Raw genomic sequence first — 18,698 nt, forward strand, 5'->3', positions numbered from 1 at the left:
TTCAATGATATGCATCCTATTTATAGTATCACGAGCGATGTCACAAATAAATCTATATGTCACGATATTTAAAATGATAATATTTCAAAATTTTAAAGCTATCATGGAACGATAAAAAAAAACAATTATTTGTGACCCAAAAACGATCAAGAAATAAATAAAAAACTGATTGAACCCAATCCTAATATCTAATCTAAATTTTCAGTCCAAAATCTTCAAAGATCCAACAGTAGCTCTCCAAAAAAATTAGTAAAGGATTCTATTACTGTACCTATTAAAATTAATTAATTTCAAATTTGACTTTTTCGGATCTGACCCAATCCACAATAGCAAATTCAGACCAAAAGTCAACTATGATCCACGCGATACTCGCAAATTCGAGTTCACGAGGCAAGCTGCTGCGCATGGCATCAGCAAACTGCCATGCGCAACTCGCTAATGCTGGACCGACGCTTGCTACCTTTTTTCTCACAATTATATTATTATTATTATTATTAGTATTTGGTAAATTCTTGATTTCTTCGTCTTCGATCTTTAAGTCTTTGTCTTCAATCAATTTACAAGATTTAAAAATCACAAAAATTACATAATTCTTATGTCCTACATGCTCACAATTTTTTAATTTAATTGAACCAAAAATTAAATCAAGATGATGGAGTCGTAATCCACAAATCCTGTTACAGATTTGAAATAACAAATTACAATCAGGGACTGGCCACATATAAATCGTTCACAATTTAAAAATAATCCTATCATTCAATCAACATATATAAAATTTTCCTAGACATCGCTCCACTAGAATATGCAATCAAGATTCAGAAATAACAAATACGTGAATGATCTATGTTGCTCTTATACCATTTATTGGAATGCGGAAGTAGAATTATCTAGAAATTAGAAATTTCTTTAATTAAAGAACAAGATCGTCTAGATGTTCACGTGCATGTTATATCAAAAATAAAGGATTCTAATTTTTACCTTAATTCGATGATCAATTCTTGAATTAATTCAGAACCAAGAACTTCCAGCTTTTTAATTCGAAGAATTTGATACTTCAAACCTCCAATCTTCTATGGTATTCTCCAAAGTTAAGATTATGCCAGTGGGTTGACACCTTCTTTTAATTAAATCAAGAAACCAATTCTTGACCTGGACAATTGAAAAATCAAGAAAAATAATTTTTCTCTCTCCGAAATTGGATCAGTATTGAATTATGTACTATGAATGTTGTACAATTTCATAGGATATCTAGGATCAATCTAATCTCTAATTATAGAGATAGAAGAGTTTCAATTCTTATAAAATAATAATTCTACATTCAAATAAGTGTTCTGATTAAAATCCAAGTGGGACTTTTAATTAAAACCCAAATCCAATTAGTTTGTATTTAGTTACATGTGTAGTTCTAGAAATCCAATTTCTTAATAATTACAACTGAGTACAAAACTTTATTGTAATTACAATTAAGCCAAAAACTATTATAATTACCGTAATTAAGTTCAAATACTTTATAGAACTATCATAGGGACCTAATCGAACATATATTATCCAAGCTCAAATAATTAGATCATGTTTAGTCGATTGTAGACTATCCAATCTAATTATTAGTCTTTATTTTTTCACCAAAGGCATAAGACTAAACTCTTGGAATATAGAAGATCAAAGAAGCCAATAAATTTTTGATACACTCTTCTGACCTGTCGTATGTGTATTTTATTTCTGTCTGAAATTCGATAATTAGGTACGAACATAAATGATCGTTTTGCCCCTTTAATTATTCTCATTAACTTAAGTTTCATTTTCTTCAACGGCCTTGTGAACTAATCACAGATATTGAAATTTAGCCATCACTGAACACTGAGCTTAGACTTTAATTGTTAATCAGAAAATACTTAAGTAGTCACTTTACCCATTTTTTAAGAAAACGGTTATCGACATGAATATATGTTCTCTACTCCACTCTTTCTCATGTTTCCAACTTATCGAGATATTTAACCAATCAAATTAATTTATCCACTGATGAATCAGATAACCCTTAAAATCACGAAAATATATACATAATCATGTCAAGGGATTTAGATGAAAGACACAATGGTTTAGTGGAATTTAATTTTTCGCACAGTCATGCTATGGAATTAAATTTAACCCGCGGTCTGTTCAATACACTCCAGATGTAATAGTGTCACTTTTAACTATTTCTGTGATAAGGAAAAATCATTAAACTGAATAGTGAATCAGTTAATAGTACACCCTTCCAGTGTAACGTGTCAACCCTTATATATTGATTATAAACAAATTATTTATGATCAAAATATAAATTGTATCACACTGTACTTATCAACACAAGTACTCAATTTATATTATCTCAAGTGATCATAGTCACTTTAATCTACATGCTAAATAATAAATAATACAATAAATAAATAAAATTATAATTTATTTATTATAAATGATTATTTTATCATAGCAAAATATACTAAATTAACACACAACCCAACAAAATTGTTATTGTTTTACTCATGTTTCTTGATTCGTACGGCGAAAAAGAAAGCTACCTGAATCCATGTAATTGTTTGGTCGAGATTTGGGATCATCCAACTATTGAAGGAACGTAAATTCTTTTGCTAAATGAAGCATTTTTTCAATTTCTATACTTACCATGCCAAGAAAAGATCATATTATAAAATTATTTTTCAGGGTTTTAATGCTGGCGAGGGGCACAGCCATTCACAATCCCTTTCTTGCACCTTTATTTGCCCTTCAAGCTCCTGCAAGCATTTTCTCATGGATTAAGTAAACCTTTCAATTTATCTTAGCCTGGGTTCTATGTTATGAATTATTGCTACTTGGAAATTGTATTCAACATCAATTAATTTTTTATTATTTTATTATTTTTATTAGTTTTTTTGGAGGCTAGTATGGCATTTGGACTGCTTTCTTGGCACTTTTTGTGCGTCTCTTCTTCTTCATTCCTGGTAGATATTTCTCTTGACAAAGTACTTAATTCTGCTAATTTCTCCAAATCGTTTGTTTGTTTTTGCGGCTTGTAAGAAATTCTACTCAAGTAAGGTTCTTGAGTGGACAATCATTTTTTGTGTGTGAGCTTCCTTTAAAGTATATGAGGGTTGAGGCTGCAAAGTTAAACAGTGTCTTGAGAAATGTCTTACGAGAAACCCGTTAAACAAACAAAGTAGAAATCAAATGAAAGTTGCAAAATCGAAACGTAAATAGAATGTTATGGTAAAGTGGATTAGATAGCATTGGACGGAGAGAAGTACAAAAAAGCTAAAATCTTGTCAATTATAGTGTCTGGTTCTACCTACTGAGCGTACTCTAACTGCAACTATGCAGTTAACTGCACCAAATTAAGGCTTTAGAATCAAATTATTAAACTAACTACCCTTAGAAGTTTCCAAAGCCCTGATTATGTGTGGTCGAGGCATCATGATTTTGTCTACATAATGTCGTCTCTTAAACAGTGCTGATAACTTTATTTTTCCTTTTCTACTTATCTGATATCGACTTATTTATAACGTTGCTATTGATAATTGTGTGTCCTTACCAAATTGTGAGGCTGAGGTTAGTCGATCAATTATGGACAGTCGACTAAACTGTGTACTTTGTTGAACTAATTTCGTGTTTCATTTTCTTGTTCGTGGCAGGGGAACACAGGAAGGTGTTATTTTTTCATTTGCTAATAGTGGCTTTTTTGGCTTTCCCGCAATTTGCAAGAGCCGGTAGTTTGAGGAAAGCATTTGATCAAGGTTCAATCGTAGCCACCTTAGCCACAATCTGTATTGTTGTTGTCCCGTGCTTGATGTTGATCTAACTAATGACTTTTAGGTACAATAGTTTTACACATTTTCTATAAATTATTGACCTCATTTGTACTGTGTTTTAGATTAATGAATGTGAAGCAATTTACTTAAGACCGTTTGCTTGAGTGTCAACTTGTTTAAACCGTTGTAAAAAATTTACTTGTATAGTCCTACCATAATAAATGCTATAGCAGCATTTTGGGGGGTGGCCCTGCCCATGTCCTCTGTCCAAGAATTTTAGCATCTTCTTTTTGCTCGAAGATTTAACACCATTTATTTGCCAATTTCGTGAACCAAAGTGCCACAATTTGCAGTACGAGTCAATACAAAATTCCAACAAGTCGATGATATTGATAAACCAATAATAATAAATAAAATCCACACAATCCAACATCCATAAATTCAATGCTATGCAAACAGAGGCAAGTGTTCAACATTTTCTCTTTAAGATGCATTGAATCTTGGCAATTGTCTTCATAGATACAATGGTTTCTCCTTGCTGTAGAAGCACTTTAAACTTCAAGGCAGCGGCAAACTCAAAATCTAATTTTTTTTTCTTTACTAAAACAATGATTTTTTATGCAAGAAAACAATGTTTTGGAAATGTTTTGATGCAAAACAATCAATGAATATGATATGGAATGATTTTGAACCATCAAGGGTGTCCAATTTATAGAGGATGAGGGGTTGCGGTTGGAGGAACACGCTCTAAAATTCAACATGTTTCATGAAGGGATGCAACTTTTCAGGCCGTTCGAGGCCACCTAGCAAATTGCTTGAGTGCCCACAATAGTAACACTGTTGCTCGAGCGCCAGGCAGCCTCTCGAGCTAGCGCTCCCGAGTGACGGTTTTATATGGGTAAAATTTGATTTTTCCTTCTATCTTCGGACTACAATTTCTCGTTCACCTTGAATTGATTTTGAGATTTCAAATATATTACAATCATCTACTTAACGAGTAGAACAAGTTAATTTATTCACTTACGTGATTAACCATTAGAACCTGTTAAAGTTTGATCCAAATTTCATTGAGAATTTGTGGATTAGTTGAAGTGGGCCTTGAATAGGTCAAAATATGGACCAAGAAGCGATTTAGTGGCAATCCCATAAACTGCATGCCAAGCTCCCACTCGACCACGCAAAATGGGGAGCCAGTGCGTGCTTGGCGCCAGCGTGCCACTTTGTTCTGGCTAAGGTGGCACTCGAGCGATTGTGGCACCAGTCTACGATCCTTTTCACGTTTTGACGCTTTTTTTATGCTCTTTCCATCTTTAGGACTATTACTAGAGTTTTGACATGTATCCTAATATAGTTGGCTCTTCTTTACAAATTAGATAAGTTAGACAATATTGTAAATACAATATCTTCGTATTCTTTTTCCATATCATAGTAAATTCTTTTTTCCATTGCCAATTTCTTGTGTTCTTCTTGTGTTGTATCTTTACTTCATATTGTGCCATATACCCTCGTCATTTGTTTCCTAGCAAGTGGTATCATTGCATGCATAGTTCTTGCTAGTATGCTAATAGAACCTATCGAATAATTGGTCGAAGTTGGTACAAAATCAACATTTATTGATTTTACTTAACTAAATTCCAATAGATTCTTGTAGTGGGAATCAAAGAATGGCCAGTGGATAAACAGACTGCTTTGATGAAGACAGCGAGCTAGTAATCATTGACATGTTAAACTCAACTTTGTTACTAGGGATAGCCCATACTCTAATACCATATATGTAGACTACTTTCATGGCGCATCTCTTCTTCTTAATTCCTGGTAGGATATTCTCTTGATCAACATAATCTAAGTACGTAGTTCAGCAAAGTTCTCCAAATTGTTTGTTGATCTAATTAGAATTTTCTTTTTGTGGTTTGTGAATTATTATACTCAAGTAAGGCTAGTGGACAGCCACGTGTGCTAGCTTCCTTACTTATACTTAGGGTGTTCAGCAGATTTCACATTGTCTTAAGAAATTTCTTAGGAGATAATATTTTCGGGAACAAAGTGGATAAAATGAGTCAATTTTTATACTCATAACATTAATGAAATGTTTGATAAATTGGCTTTGAAAACACCTCAAAATGTTAAGGTAAGAAAAGAAAGGCTAAAATCTTGTCAACTGTAATGTCTAAAATGCAATGCTGAGGTTAGAACACCAAAAATCGGGCCTTAGAATCGAATTATTAGAAGAAAGAATAAATAAACTACCCTTAAAAGTTTCCAAAGCCATGATTATGTGTTGTCGACAGCATCATGATTTTGTCCGCATAATCTTGTAACTGAGTTTCCATTTATAACATTGCTATTGATAGTTGTTGGTCCTTATCAAATTATGATAGACGCTCAACAACGCTTTCTAGTTTCTAATTTGAACTGATTCTGAGTTTCATTTTCTTGTTCATAGCTGGAGAAAACAGGAAGGTGTCACAGTTTCATTGGTAATAGCAGCTTATTTGGCTTTCCAGCATTTTGCAAGAGCCAGCAGTTCCAGGAAAGCATTTGATAGGTTCAATGCTAGCCACCTTAGCCACAATTTTCTATTGTTGCTGTCCCGTGCAGCTGTGCTTGCTCTTGATCTAGCTAACGAGTTTTAGGAATGATACATTCACTCACTTTTAGTAAATTATTGGATTCATCGGGAAATTGAGGGTGAGGAAACCTATAACAAGATAAGATAATTTGTACGTTTTTTAGATTAATGAATGTGAAGAAGTTTACTTAAGAGGGAGACCATTTGCTCCAGTATCTACTAGTTCAAACTGTCAGACATGTAAATATCGTGCGATAACTCATCTTAGAATTTTCTTATGTAGTTCTATCAGAATAAATGTTAATAGTAGCAAATTCCTCACTTATCAGGTCACATTATCGTCAACTTTGTACCAATATGGCAATTACTGATCTGTATCTGCCAATGTACGTTTCAAATAATGAACTTAGCAGTGTTCATTGGTCAATTCCTGAATAATTTGTCTCTTCAATGAATAGCCAAAACCAGATATTCTTGTCTAAAATTTTCATTGACAGCAGAAGGAAAGCTATAAAGAACTACTACATTATTATGTACTTCACTATCCCCTTGCTTGCTTCTTGATCTAATGCCATACATCTACATAACCGTTCTGTGAAGGTCTTGAGATTTATGTCTAGCCATCTCTCTCTGTCCCAGTATTTTTCAGGGCATAGATGCTGTCTAGTAATGGTTATCTCATTTAAGAAATAGTACCAAACTTGATCTTCCCTTGTTTAGAGATAATTGGCTGTTGCAGCCAAAATCACGAGACAACTTGAGGTGACCAGCAGCAGTAGGTTGAGTCCTATGGTCTCTGCTGAACTGGGGGTACCTGTTGGCCCATAATCATAGCCTGCTGGTTCTGAACCGAAGCCGCCACCTTCTGCGGGCGTGTAAGGACTGAATGGCGTAGTTATGCTGCAACAAACGATTAGAAACGTGTCAGTTCACCGACATCAGTTACACTTGAAATTATCGGATTAAAGTAGTATAATGAATTTACCTAGGTGGGGTTGTTGGAATTGTGGTTGGTGGAGTTGGAATTGTGGGTGGTGTTGTTGGAGTGGTATTGGGAGATGCATACCGACAGTTCCCCTGACCTGAAGCAATAAGACGAAAAGTTTTGAAACTCAGTATATGCTGTTGACATAGTCATAGGATATGGCTACAATTATATGGGTCTGAAATTGATATGCTGCATTGAATTGGAAGTATTACTTGCTTTTATTTGGATGACAGAACTATGTATAAAAGAAAATTTATTTCAAACAAGTTGCGAACCATACAGTAAGAGGTTATAAATTCTTTATAGCACTCCTAGAATCTTTTTTCGTGGATTTCCTTTTCTCTTAATTGTTCTTAATTTATAAATAAAGAGGTTGTGGGAGAATTTTGTAACCTGTAAAGTCATGGTTATGTTGTACTATTGTCAAACTATACACACAAAGGTATAAAGTGCATTCTCCAAGGGAAAGGATTATTTTCGACTAAGAAACATGATGGCAGTCAATAACTTACTTGGTTCAGTATTAGTAAGCTGTGCTGTTCCTCCAAAAACACAGCTAGTGGGAGCCGGATTCTTCTGATAGTAGTTGTTGAATGCATAAGAAGCATGATCACGAACTGTATTGGGATCGTAGCAACTTGCGCCTGATTGAATTGCTGAACAATCTGCTCCTCCAAAACCACAGGCGTAGTCAAGAGCAACCTGTAAAGCCGTTTCTGAAGCACTGGGGTTTGCTATGCACCAAGAACCGCCTGATGATGCAGGAGTGGTGGTCGTTGGTCCTGTGGTGGTTGCTGGTGGTGGTGGGCTCGTTGGATTCACGATAGGTGATGTACCTGGGGTTGTTGGATTGACAATAGGTGATGTGCCTGGAGTTGTTGGATTGACAATAGGAACATCTCCAGGAGTCGTATCTGTCTGAGCCGTGCTTATATCTGAAACAAAATGAAAATGTCAGAAAAGGTGAATGAAAATATTAGATCAAAGCTTAAAGAAAGTGCAAAATTACCTGAGATAAAGAGAAGGAAGAACAAGAGAAAGAACGCCAGATGTATTCTGGCATCCATAATTCAACCCGTTTGTGCAATACTATTTCTCTTCTTTGCCTGATACAACGCTAAGACATGCGAGGTTTATGAAACAAGAGAAGCAGAATGTCGTATTGGAGAATGAACCATCTCTTTGCTGCAATAAGTTTATATAAAAAGTGTGAAGAATCATAGCTTTCTTGCATTGAAGATAGAATGAAAGAGAGGTTGTTGTTGGGGAATATAAGAAACTTAAGAAAGGAGGAATTGGATAATTGGAAACTGCAAGCAAGAAGAGGTCCTTCCTGGATTGAGAAAACATTTGTATGAAGAGGAAAAGGCAAAGAGGAATTCTTTACTAGGACAAAATCTGATAAATATTGATCCACTTGTATATGTTGTTATCTTCTCTCTTCTTCTTGTCTATCTTTTCATGTACATAGGACTTGCTCAAAAGCTAAAGGTAGGGAGAGAAAAGAAAAGAGATTTCATTCTAGCTATATCTATTTGGATCTAGAAGGTATACACTTGTCTTGTTCTTTACCTTAGGATTGTCTATTGTAGAAGCATGTTTGGTTATGCTTAAAATTAGGTTAAATTTACTTTTAAGCAATTCGATTGAATAATTTTGAAAAGTTACTTTTTGCACTAACACATTCTAGAAAAGTAACTTTCAAGCACTACCAGATCATTCCAAAACTTGGCATTTGGATTGTTATGGCGAGGGAAAGAAGGGAAAGGTGGAAAGTTGGAAATGAGACGGGCTCGATTGGAGAAGATAAGTTTAGATTTTTTTTCATTATATTTTTATAAGAATTGTTTAAGTATTATATCTTTTCCCCAGAAGAACTGAGAATAAAGATGAACTATTTCTTGGAAGCAAACTCTAAAGATTTATAGTTTAAAATTTTCAAAAAGAGAGGATATGCATATTGTTAGTCGCTTGCTCCTCCGAAATTGTCTCTTTCAAGTTTTTTGTTTTAGTATACTTCAATTGGCTGACTGATCCAAGGGCTTGGGCAATTATTTGGTAACATTTATTATCAAAGTTTGTGGTAGGATTGAAATAATTTGGCTAATGTAAAATAGGACTAACATAAACTGACTCGACGTTCTGAAATTGAGCTATTCTCATTCGAGCAAGAACCTAATAAGAGCAAGAAACAGACGATCAAAGAAGAGCGGCTAACGCAAAATGAAAATCATAGAATGCGCATTTCAAGAATTTGGCATTGAGCATTTCAAGAATCCAAGAATGCACAATTAAAAATGAAAATCATAAACTAGGGACCCTTTCAATGATTTCGACGGATGATGAAGATATGAATTTTTGGGGGATTTCACTTAACTTCTTGACTTCAGAGCTTCCCGCTCTACTTTTAACTCTCCCCAAAGATGAGACTACTGCCCCTTTGTTTTGGGCACCATCATTGTCACAGAGCATGGGAAGGACGCGCAGTGATTTAGAAGGCTCGACTAGAACCACTGACGAGCATAGCAAAGCCAGGTCCAACTGTTACAGCCAGGACGTGTGATTTTCATTCATATGGCTCCTCCGTTATGTGCATAAGGATTAAGGAGAATAATACACAAAATAAAAAAAGATGAATAAAATAACTCTCAAGTTAAGTTTCAAATTAGTGGATGCTGTTGAAGAAGTGGTGATGTTATATGCAAAAAGGAAGAGACTCGTAAAACGCCATAGCCAAATAGAGCTTTTGCACTTTTTCTACTAATATTTGAGTAAATAAAGCAGGAATGTTTCAGTTACAAATGGCATTAGCCTGTAGATTCTCCAGCACAGAGAGCTGATTCCAAAGCTATATTTTGTAACCTTACCTGTTTGATAGAACAACTTTATCCTTTAAGAATCAAACAATACAATACTAATATATCTTCACCAATCTCTTGTACTTCGCTAAACCAATACCTAATTGAAGCCTGTGGCTGCGGACATGAGCCATGAATCGAGTGTACAAGGACGAGCCAATAATCCCTTACAAGAAGGTTAATTAGTCACAATATCATCCTTCTTGTCGCCTATGACATTCGGACAGATATTTGGTGACTTCATACCAAGCTGCAATCAAAAATTATTTTTGATTACACGTCTTTCTTTCAATTGTTTTCAATTGAAAAATACTGTCATACCAGGAAGATTTCGAAAATCAGGCTCAATGCCGTTTCCATTTATATCCATGTGATTTGGTGTCACATATTTCCCAACAGTGACAACCACGCCGGATCCATCATGAAGCTCAAACACTGATTGAATCAAACCCTGTAAAGGTGCAAACATTAATATCGGTACTGAATGAAAATGATAGGCAAAATCCTGACCCAGCATCCTCGTGAGAGACAACAGGTACGTGTGGTAACTTTTACCATGCCTAAATTAAAATTGAAGACTGACATGAAAGAGATGTGGTTATATGCGATTAGGAGCTTTGTAACTTTTTCAACACACACTGTTGAAATTGAGGATGCTATTGTTTTAACTAGACACGTGGGAGGAATATCAAATGGCAAGCTTTGCAGTCAGCAATGATTATCACGAGGTCTCACGACATTCCTTTGATCTGTTGTGCAAGTATGTTCTGAGAAAAAATAAGTAGAAAGAAATATATTTACCAAAATACAGTCATGAACTTCTTGGGATTATAGCATCAAGAAAATTTCAAAAAGGGGAAGTATTGGAAAGAAGAGTTTGGAGAAGAAATAGTAGTAAATGAACTAATGACTGAATTAGGGGCATAACAGACTTTATATACTAAAAAACTGTCTTGCATATCAAGAGACATTACATAATTCACAGAGGGGGAAAAAAAAAAAGAACAAAAAAAATTAAAGTTCCAACCTTTCCGTATGTCTTCTCCCCTACAAGAACAGCTCTGCAGTTATCATGAAGTGCAGTGGCAACCTGAAAGAGAGAGTTATTTACAAAAATGCTCTAAGAAATTGGACTCAAAAGGGCTGACTGTAACTGAACTGCTCACAATTTCACTTGCACTAGCAGTATTTTTGTTCACCAAAACCTGAAATGGAAAACAAGGAATGTCTTTCAGATATTTGTTATTCAACAGTTTGATTAAATAAAACCAGGTCACAGTCCATGCTGGAATTTTCCATGACTTGGCACATTCTATCAATCTTTCCTTGAGTTTCAAAGATTAGATATTAATGTCTCTTGAAAGATAGATATAAACAAATACCTCATGTTTTCTTTTTCTTTTTTTAATAGATTTATCTTTTAGGTACAAGATACTGCCACTCAAGTTTGAAAATTTCACGTTATTTGGAACAAAAAAAAGAATCTGGCATGCACGAGAGGTTATGTTTTTTAGGTATAAATATAAATTGATAAATGTCACCTCTCTCTAACAGCTTGTGTATGAGGTGGTCCAACAAGGTACTGCAACTAATTAGCTTGCACAATAATAGGAACCAAACTTTGAACACTCCGACCCTATCAAATCTGAAAAATTCCCAACACTATATAGGATTTATATCGATCACAACATATATATCAACTCAATGTCCTGAATCAAAAACCATGCAATGTGAGAGGGATTCATCTAAGTCAACTGATTCTATCAGCATTTCATCGTAGTAGACAACTATTACAAGTACAATTTTGCATCATTGTGGCATTCATATGAAACACTATTGTCTTCTTATTTTTAGCAAGCTCATGCAGTGATATTGTTCTCCACAAATAACTGTGATGTCAATACTTTCCTACTAGTTGATTCAGAAAGGACAACCAATATAAAAATACAGAAGATGTTCCAAAACATTCTCGTTAATTGAGAAAAAAATTGTCCTTACAATGACAGGAGCAGTAAAAAGAGGTGAAGTGTCGGAAACTATGTTCTTCATATACTGTGGATCCCTGCCAACAGTGTAAGTCACCTGCACATAAGAGTCATTGATGGAAGCCTTAATAGAGGTAAAAGTTGGACTAAAAACATGTGCCATCATTCTATTACTATTATTTATTTGTTTTTATTTGTGGAGAGCAGGAACAGTAAACGGCGGTATCCAAAATACAAGAGCAACATAAAATCGAAAATCTTATTGCATGCAAGGGACTAACTTGAATGGGAAAAACCACACTTCAGTTTATTCAATTTCCTCATTTTCTTATTTTTCCCCTTTTGTGGGAGTGGCAGGGATTAGAAAAGTTTATAGAAAATAAAATTGTCAAAGAGGAATGATTGTCCTGGAGAAACATAAAACTGTACTTAGAAGGGAATCCTCAGATGCAAATGCACATTTTATCAGGAATATAAAAATTCTAATTTTCCAAGAGGCATTTACAGCTGAGAAAATTATTTACCTAACCGTCTCCATAACTAGTTAACTCCTTACAATAAGTGAATCTTGCAGTGTGTCCTTCTTTAGTCCATCAAAGCATCAAATAATGCCTTTTTGTTCAGCTTTCTAAATTTGACTGACCTAATAATCTTCTCATCTGTACTATTTCTAGGCTAGTTTCCCTCCCCCTGCTCGATCCCTCTGTGCAGACATATGCACACACAAATATAGATAGGGAGAACTTGAGCATTCGGATACTTTTTCAAATCGACGGCACAGTTAACATGGTTAATTTTTCAAGTAACTTATTGACTTCAGAGTATATTGCAGTCATATATATGGTCTCAATTCAATATTTCAGATAGGAGTAATGAACTAGCCAAAAATTATATGAACAGGAACTTGGAACCAGAATATATAGATTTGCAACTCATTTCTTGATTAAACTAAATTTCTACATAGTGTAGAAGACCAAACAGCTATTTCACACAGCATAAGATAAATAAATCAGGAAATGTTTGGATTCACGTACAGTTTCCCCTTTACTCAGAAAGAGCTTAGCGATTTCAATACCAGCCTGCAAGAAGCATGTACAACTTAATAACTTGATCAAATCAGTTTACAATAGTTTATGCAAATAAAGCACAAAAGGTCCAATATATACTGAATCATCGGGATAAAATATTAATAGAGCAATCAGCAAGATAACATGCAACTGTACCCCATCATCTTAAGCAAATGAAATGAAGTTAGAGGGAAATATGGATCATGTAAGATAAATTTGACGAACAGTGAGAGAAATGTCACCATCAATAATAGTGAAAGTTTTTGGGGTAAATAGTTGTCATAAAATTGCAAAAACATTTTCTATATACTTCCCTTTCTTATCTCCCAAAATGGTGAGTCAAATATGGACTCCAAAACTGCATAGTTGAACAAGTTGATGAAGAGCAGTGAAACTTATCTCCCAAGTTATGATGCCTTATAGATATTCCTACAGTTTTCCTCTTACCTTCCATCCTAACAACGCAATGGACATTAAGCCCACATTTGACCACAATTTTTCCCATTTTCAAAACTCATTTTCAACCACTCATTTGCCCATAAAATAATTTTACAAGTAAACCCAAAACTTTTCTCTATTTTTTAACCACACATTATACAAAAAAATACTATACAAAAACACATTTTTCCCAAAGAATGGGTCTCAAACAGGGGCTAAGCTTCCGGTTGGCAAATTTATAAATGATTTATAAATTGGTAAATCTTCATTTTCAACCAAAAATTCCATGTAATGGACCCACAAGTACTATAAATTAAACCATTTATAAGTTCTTTCCAAACGGAGGCTACATCTAAATTCTTATCCTGTGGGCATCCGAAAATGGAAAATATGATTAAATTAACAAATAACACACAGCTGAATCTATTGTAATCTTACTTTACAGACAAACCTGTACTAGTCCACCAAGGTTATCTCTAAGATCAAGAACAAGAAAAGAGGCACCCATGTCTTGGAGTCGCTTCATTGCTGACCAAAACAAAAAGGCATTTTCAATCAAACCAAGACAATTTATTCAGAAAGGAGAAAGTATTTGAAACAAAAATATGAAAGTCGTAGAAATGATACTTCCAATCCTTTCTTCCCTTAACTAGGGACAGGTTTCGAGGTAGATTCCAAAGTTGTTAAGGATGAATAACTGACATATCCATATTCTTATACTGTTGCAAAGTTAAAGAAATAACATATCCATATCATGACATGGAATAAATCTCAGGGTGTTGTGGTAACATGCACCTGTAACCAAATCCTTTCTGGCCAATGCATTGAATTCTTTTAGGCGCACATAACCAACCGAACTGGGACCATTTTTAACCTGCTCCAATCGGTAAAAAACTGGGGTCTTTGCAATAGATTGCCTTTGTACCATAATGGATTGAATAGGTCCACAGTTCCCATGCTTGACCTAACAATCGTTGTGGTTGGTGAAAATCAGTTTGGCTGAAATATCACAAGCAAAACTGAAGTATTAACAAAGGTCTTCGCTCAATCGAGATTTAAAAACCGTGATGTTGACAAATGTTTCACTGGGTCCTTGTAACAGTGATGAAGCTTCAAAGGCAGATTTTCCCTTCAGGTCCACACCATTAACAGACAGCAATTCATCACCCTATGACAAGATTGATAGTGTGACACATAATATAAACACTTATGGAAGTAAAATCAGCATGAATAGATGTAAATATGCCACATTTATAATGCAAACATCAAATGCATGAGGAAGAGGGTCCGCGGATATAATATTCTCGAAGTTTCACTGTCACCATCAGGAATTCTAGAAATAGAAGCAGAATAGACGTTTTGTAGTAATGCATCTTTGTGAGGACTAAAACTTCGGAACCAAAGCATAAAGGAAACTAAATTGAAGAACTACTTTATTCTTGTGGAAGATATAGTACAAATTAAGGTTAGGTTGTAGTTCTGGCTCTATCTCCTGCAGTATATACGTGAAAATTTTATCAAAAGAAATCTCCATGATAAGAATAGAAAGCTGCAACTGCTCAATCAAGTGATAGGTAATAGCTGCTGATTATCAGGACCGTAACTTGACAAGGCATCTTTATAGCATATTTGCATATGCTCTATTAAAAATGATGCCACACTATATGGCACATTTATTCAGCTTGAATACCCAACAAGCGTTGCCAAATAGACGCTATACTATTTGAACACATTTCATTCCACTAATCAAATAAATCTAAAGCCCACAATGGGTAACCATATTGTAGATCAAGTTGTTCATTTCCTCATGTTACTCTGAACAACCTGTTATTGCACTTTGAATTAGTATCTTTTATAGCATATTTCTTCGGAAGCATACATGTCTATGGTATTTGGTGAAGGAGCCTTCCACTATACCACCAAACATCAAATCTAACTAAGATATAAGATATTATGATTGAAAGGAACCCTGAGATGCAAGTAAAAGTAGCGAGACAGTAGAGTAGGCATAGTGTAGCATGAGCTACTGACCTGTCTGACACCAGCAGAGTGGGCAGGGCCATCCAAAATGAGCCCTAAAACCTTCAGTTTCATAGCTCCATTATCATCTGGGATCTCCCTGATGTTTATCCCAATTCCAGTCATATCATACCTTGCCATCTTGGAGAACTTTAGGGATGATGAAGTACACATGCCACATAAAAAAACTGAAAAGGTTTGTAAGTAAGAGCAATACTGATTATGGGATAAAAAATTGCATTTTTAACAGATTTTCAGATGAACAAATCAAAACATGATAATGAACAAGAATTCCAGCCATTATCTGCTATAAATTATTGCCATTTGCAATACTTACAAAGAAATTATAACTTCAGATGCATGATATTTTAAAAAGAATGCCAACAACCACAAAAAGAGAATAAAGCAAAACCCTCAACAGTAGACTGTAGATGCAAGATATAATGCCAAAAAACCACAAAAAGAGAATAAAGCAGAACCCTCAACGGTAGACTGTAGATGCATGATATTCTATTCCAGATATTATACTTCTGAATATCAAATTGTTTAAATTGACAGCGGCAGCATGGAATTATAGGTTCTGTAGGCTGAATTTGTTAGGAACACGTTCGCAGAACAATTTATTTGAGGAGACAACTCATGTATGAAACAAAACATTGCTTGGAAACAATAAAATATACAAACTTATAGGAATGGAAATAAAATCGAGGAGATTACCTCGGAAGGAGAAAGAAAACGAGTATACGGGTCGCCCAAGCTCGCTAACATTCGGCGGATGATCTCATGAGCTTTCGATCTTGTCTGAATCGAGGTACTTAGTATATCTTCCTTCTTTTTCTGAAAGGAAAGAAAAATTAATCAGTCTTTTGTATTCCATATATACGTATCGTATAATAGGGATACATGGAGTTGAAGCGCACAAGCCAGGTATCACGAGACCAGCGGTGGCGACCGGTGTCAAGAAAGCTATCGTTAACAATCTGCCAAGCCTCCTCCACTATCTCCTCATTGGTCATTTCTTCCGGTACGGGCGCCGTCAAATCAGGATCCGCCACATCTTCTTCACGGCAATACGATTCCCGTTTCACAGAATTCAGTTCTGTGAGAGAGATAGAGGATGATGAAATCAACGGAAATGAGTCCAGTGCGGTTGAATTGGAAGGAGACGAAAATACGAGCCCCAAGGAGAGCGCGATTGAGACTCCTGCCGTACTCAAAACTTGGGCGAGCTTTCGTATTTCTCGTGAAGAATTTGAGTCGGAGGAGAAGGTTAGGGTTTTGAGCTGATGACAGAAAGCAATTAATAGAGGCTTTGGCGGAGGCGGAGGCGATAAGGAGGCATTGTAAAGAAGAAGCTTCATATTTTCACTTCCGGTTCCGGCAGCCCGTTACCGTGGCAATATAAACGTTATTATCCGGTTTATAGGATCGAGATTATAAAATAAACAAGTCATGCATTAAGCCCGTTTGGCCTCCATTAAATTCTGAGCTTGTTTGGGACGATTTTTCACCACAAAAAATTGATTTTTTTACCGTTATTTTACTATTTTAATCGTAAAATTTGACCTCTTTTATTACAGGTGTCCCCATTTTTCTCCTAACGATCACAAAATCAATTCTCAAAATTACTTCCGAATGAGGTCTCTATTACATTACATTACATTTTATTTTTCTATTTCTTATTTTTAACCATATAATCTTTCATAAAATAATATTACAACGTAAATCAAAAACTTTTCTTTCTTTTTCAACCACTCATTCTTTTAAAAAAAATAAAATATTTCACTCATTTTCATTTTCCGAAAATAGGGGCCAAACGGGGCTAAGCCCTTGTTTGGGTCCCATTTTTTAGGAAAAAATAAATTTTTGAATAGTGTATTAATGAAAAATATATGGTTGAAAAATAAGAAGTAGTTTTGAATTTACATGTAAGGGGTGTTTGATAGCCATTTTTATGTAAACATATATTTTAGAATAGTAAATTGATGTGAAATGTGTGGTTGAAAAATAAGAAAAAAAATTTATTTGCGTATAATATTATTTTAATAAAGAATGTGTGGTTGAAAATAAGAGAGAGAAAAGTGCATTTTGAAAAAAAAAGGCTACCAAACGAGACCGTAATATTATTTTATTGAAAAATGTATGATTGAAATTATGTCATAATACTTTTTAAAAATGTACTTTTTTGTAAAGAATAGGACTCAAACACACTAAGGGTCGACAATTCAATTTTCAGACAACTTTTAAGTTTCAAAGTTATAAAATCAGGTATTAATTAATTAAATATATTAAGGTTACAATTATACGATTCATGGTCATATATGTGTACTTATAAGTCATAGCGTCTCATATTATCCAATTAATTGATCATAAATTATTTCATTGATTACAAATAAAAAATATTATAAATCATAATTTATTTGTCGATCACAAATTTTCAAATTAGTTAATCACACATTATCAAATTTTTATGTCACAATTGAATATTTGGTCGCAGATAACCAAATAATTGGTGACGCACACCAAATAGTAGGTCACAAACCACTGCCACTATCACTGCGGCCACTTGTAACCACCCTCACCTTGCCACCATCTTACCTTCTTCACACCATCATATCTGCCACCATCTCATATACCTCAAACCATCCAAAAATCACCCAAAACTAGTTTAGATAATTGGGACATCAAAAGATGCAGGTTCCTATGCTGTCGTTTGCTAAGGCACCACGCAACAACGATGATGCCAGTACTTGACTCTCACATCAAGCGAAGCCTTGTTGTGGCATTTGGAGGTGATGCGATGCCGTTGCGAACAATAGCATCGAAGGATTGTTGCATCTTGTTGATGTCATTCGTAGTAGCATCGATCAACGATGATGTTGAGAACTCTCGATGGCCCCTAATGTCAGTAGTGTCTGTCAACACAAATCCTTTATTGTCAGTCATCGACGTCTCGAAGAGAGAGAAGGTAGAGAAAAAAAGAGAGATAAGGGAG

At 34.9% G+C, this 18,698-nt stretch overlaps 1 protein-coding gene across 6 annotated transcripts; it reads right to left on the bottom strand.

Moving 5' to 3' along the window:
- Positions 1–10,062: 10,062 nt before the first annotated feature.
- LOC111412208 (carboxyl-terminal-processing peptidase 1, chloroplastic) lies at positions 10,063–17,115 on the bottom strand. Of its 6 annotated transcripts, XR_002705985.1 has the most exons (13): positions 16,624–17,113; positions 16,421–16,540; positions 15,716–15,853; positions 14,748–14,852; positions 14,480–14,648; positions 14,136–14,212; positions 13,214–13,258; positions 12,193–12,276; positions 11,361–11,399; positions 11,222–11,284; positions 10,516–10,645; positions 10,295–10,444; positions 10,063–10,203 (listed from the first exon to the last, which is right to left on the bottom strand). XR_002705985.1 is itself a non-coding variant. In XM_023043032.1 (12 exons), exons 1-12 carry the CDS (start codon positions 17,062–17,064, stop codon positions 10,389–10,391), a joined length of 1,467 nt encoding a protein of 488 aa, XP_022898800.1. In that variant the 5' UTR covers positions 17,065–17,113; the 3' UTR covers positions 10,063–10,388. The 6 variants fall into 6 exon arrangements, 3 of the variants coding, with proteins under 3 accessions (XP_022898800.1, XP_022898802.1, XP_022898801.1); XR_002705986.1 differs by having other exon boundaries at positions 10,063–10,444; positions 11,354–11,399; positions 16,624–17,115; XM_023043032.1 differs by having other exon boundaries at positions 10,063–10,444.
- Positions 17,116–18,698: the final 1,583 nt, after the last annotated feature.

This window comes from Olea europaea, chromosome 16, assembly GCF_002742605.1.
Source record: "Olea europaea var. sylvestris chromosome 16, O_europaea_v1, whole genome shotgun sequence".
Lineage (NCBI taxonomy): Eukaryota > Viridiplantae > Streptophyta > Magnoliopsida > Lamiales > Oleaceae > Olea > Olea europaea.

Bases quoted from the DNA above. Each gene is read 5' to 3' on its own strand.
- LOC111412208 (XM_023043032.1), bottom strand. From the start codon at position 17,064: ATGAAGCTTCTTCTTTACAATGCCTCCTTATCGCCTCCGCCTCCGCCA. The intron at 12,277-13,213 runs GTACGTGAATCC...TCTTATGTGCAG, and splicing joins TTCTGAGTAAAGGGGAAACT to GTGACTTACACTGTTGGCAG. The intron at 10,646-11,221 runs GTTGGAACTTTA...GCACCTTTACAG, and splicing joins GGGAGAAGACATACGGAAAG to GGTTTGATTCAATCAGTGTT.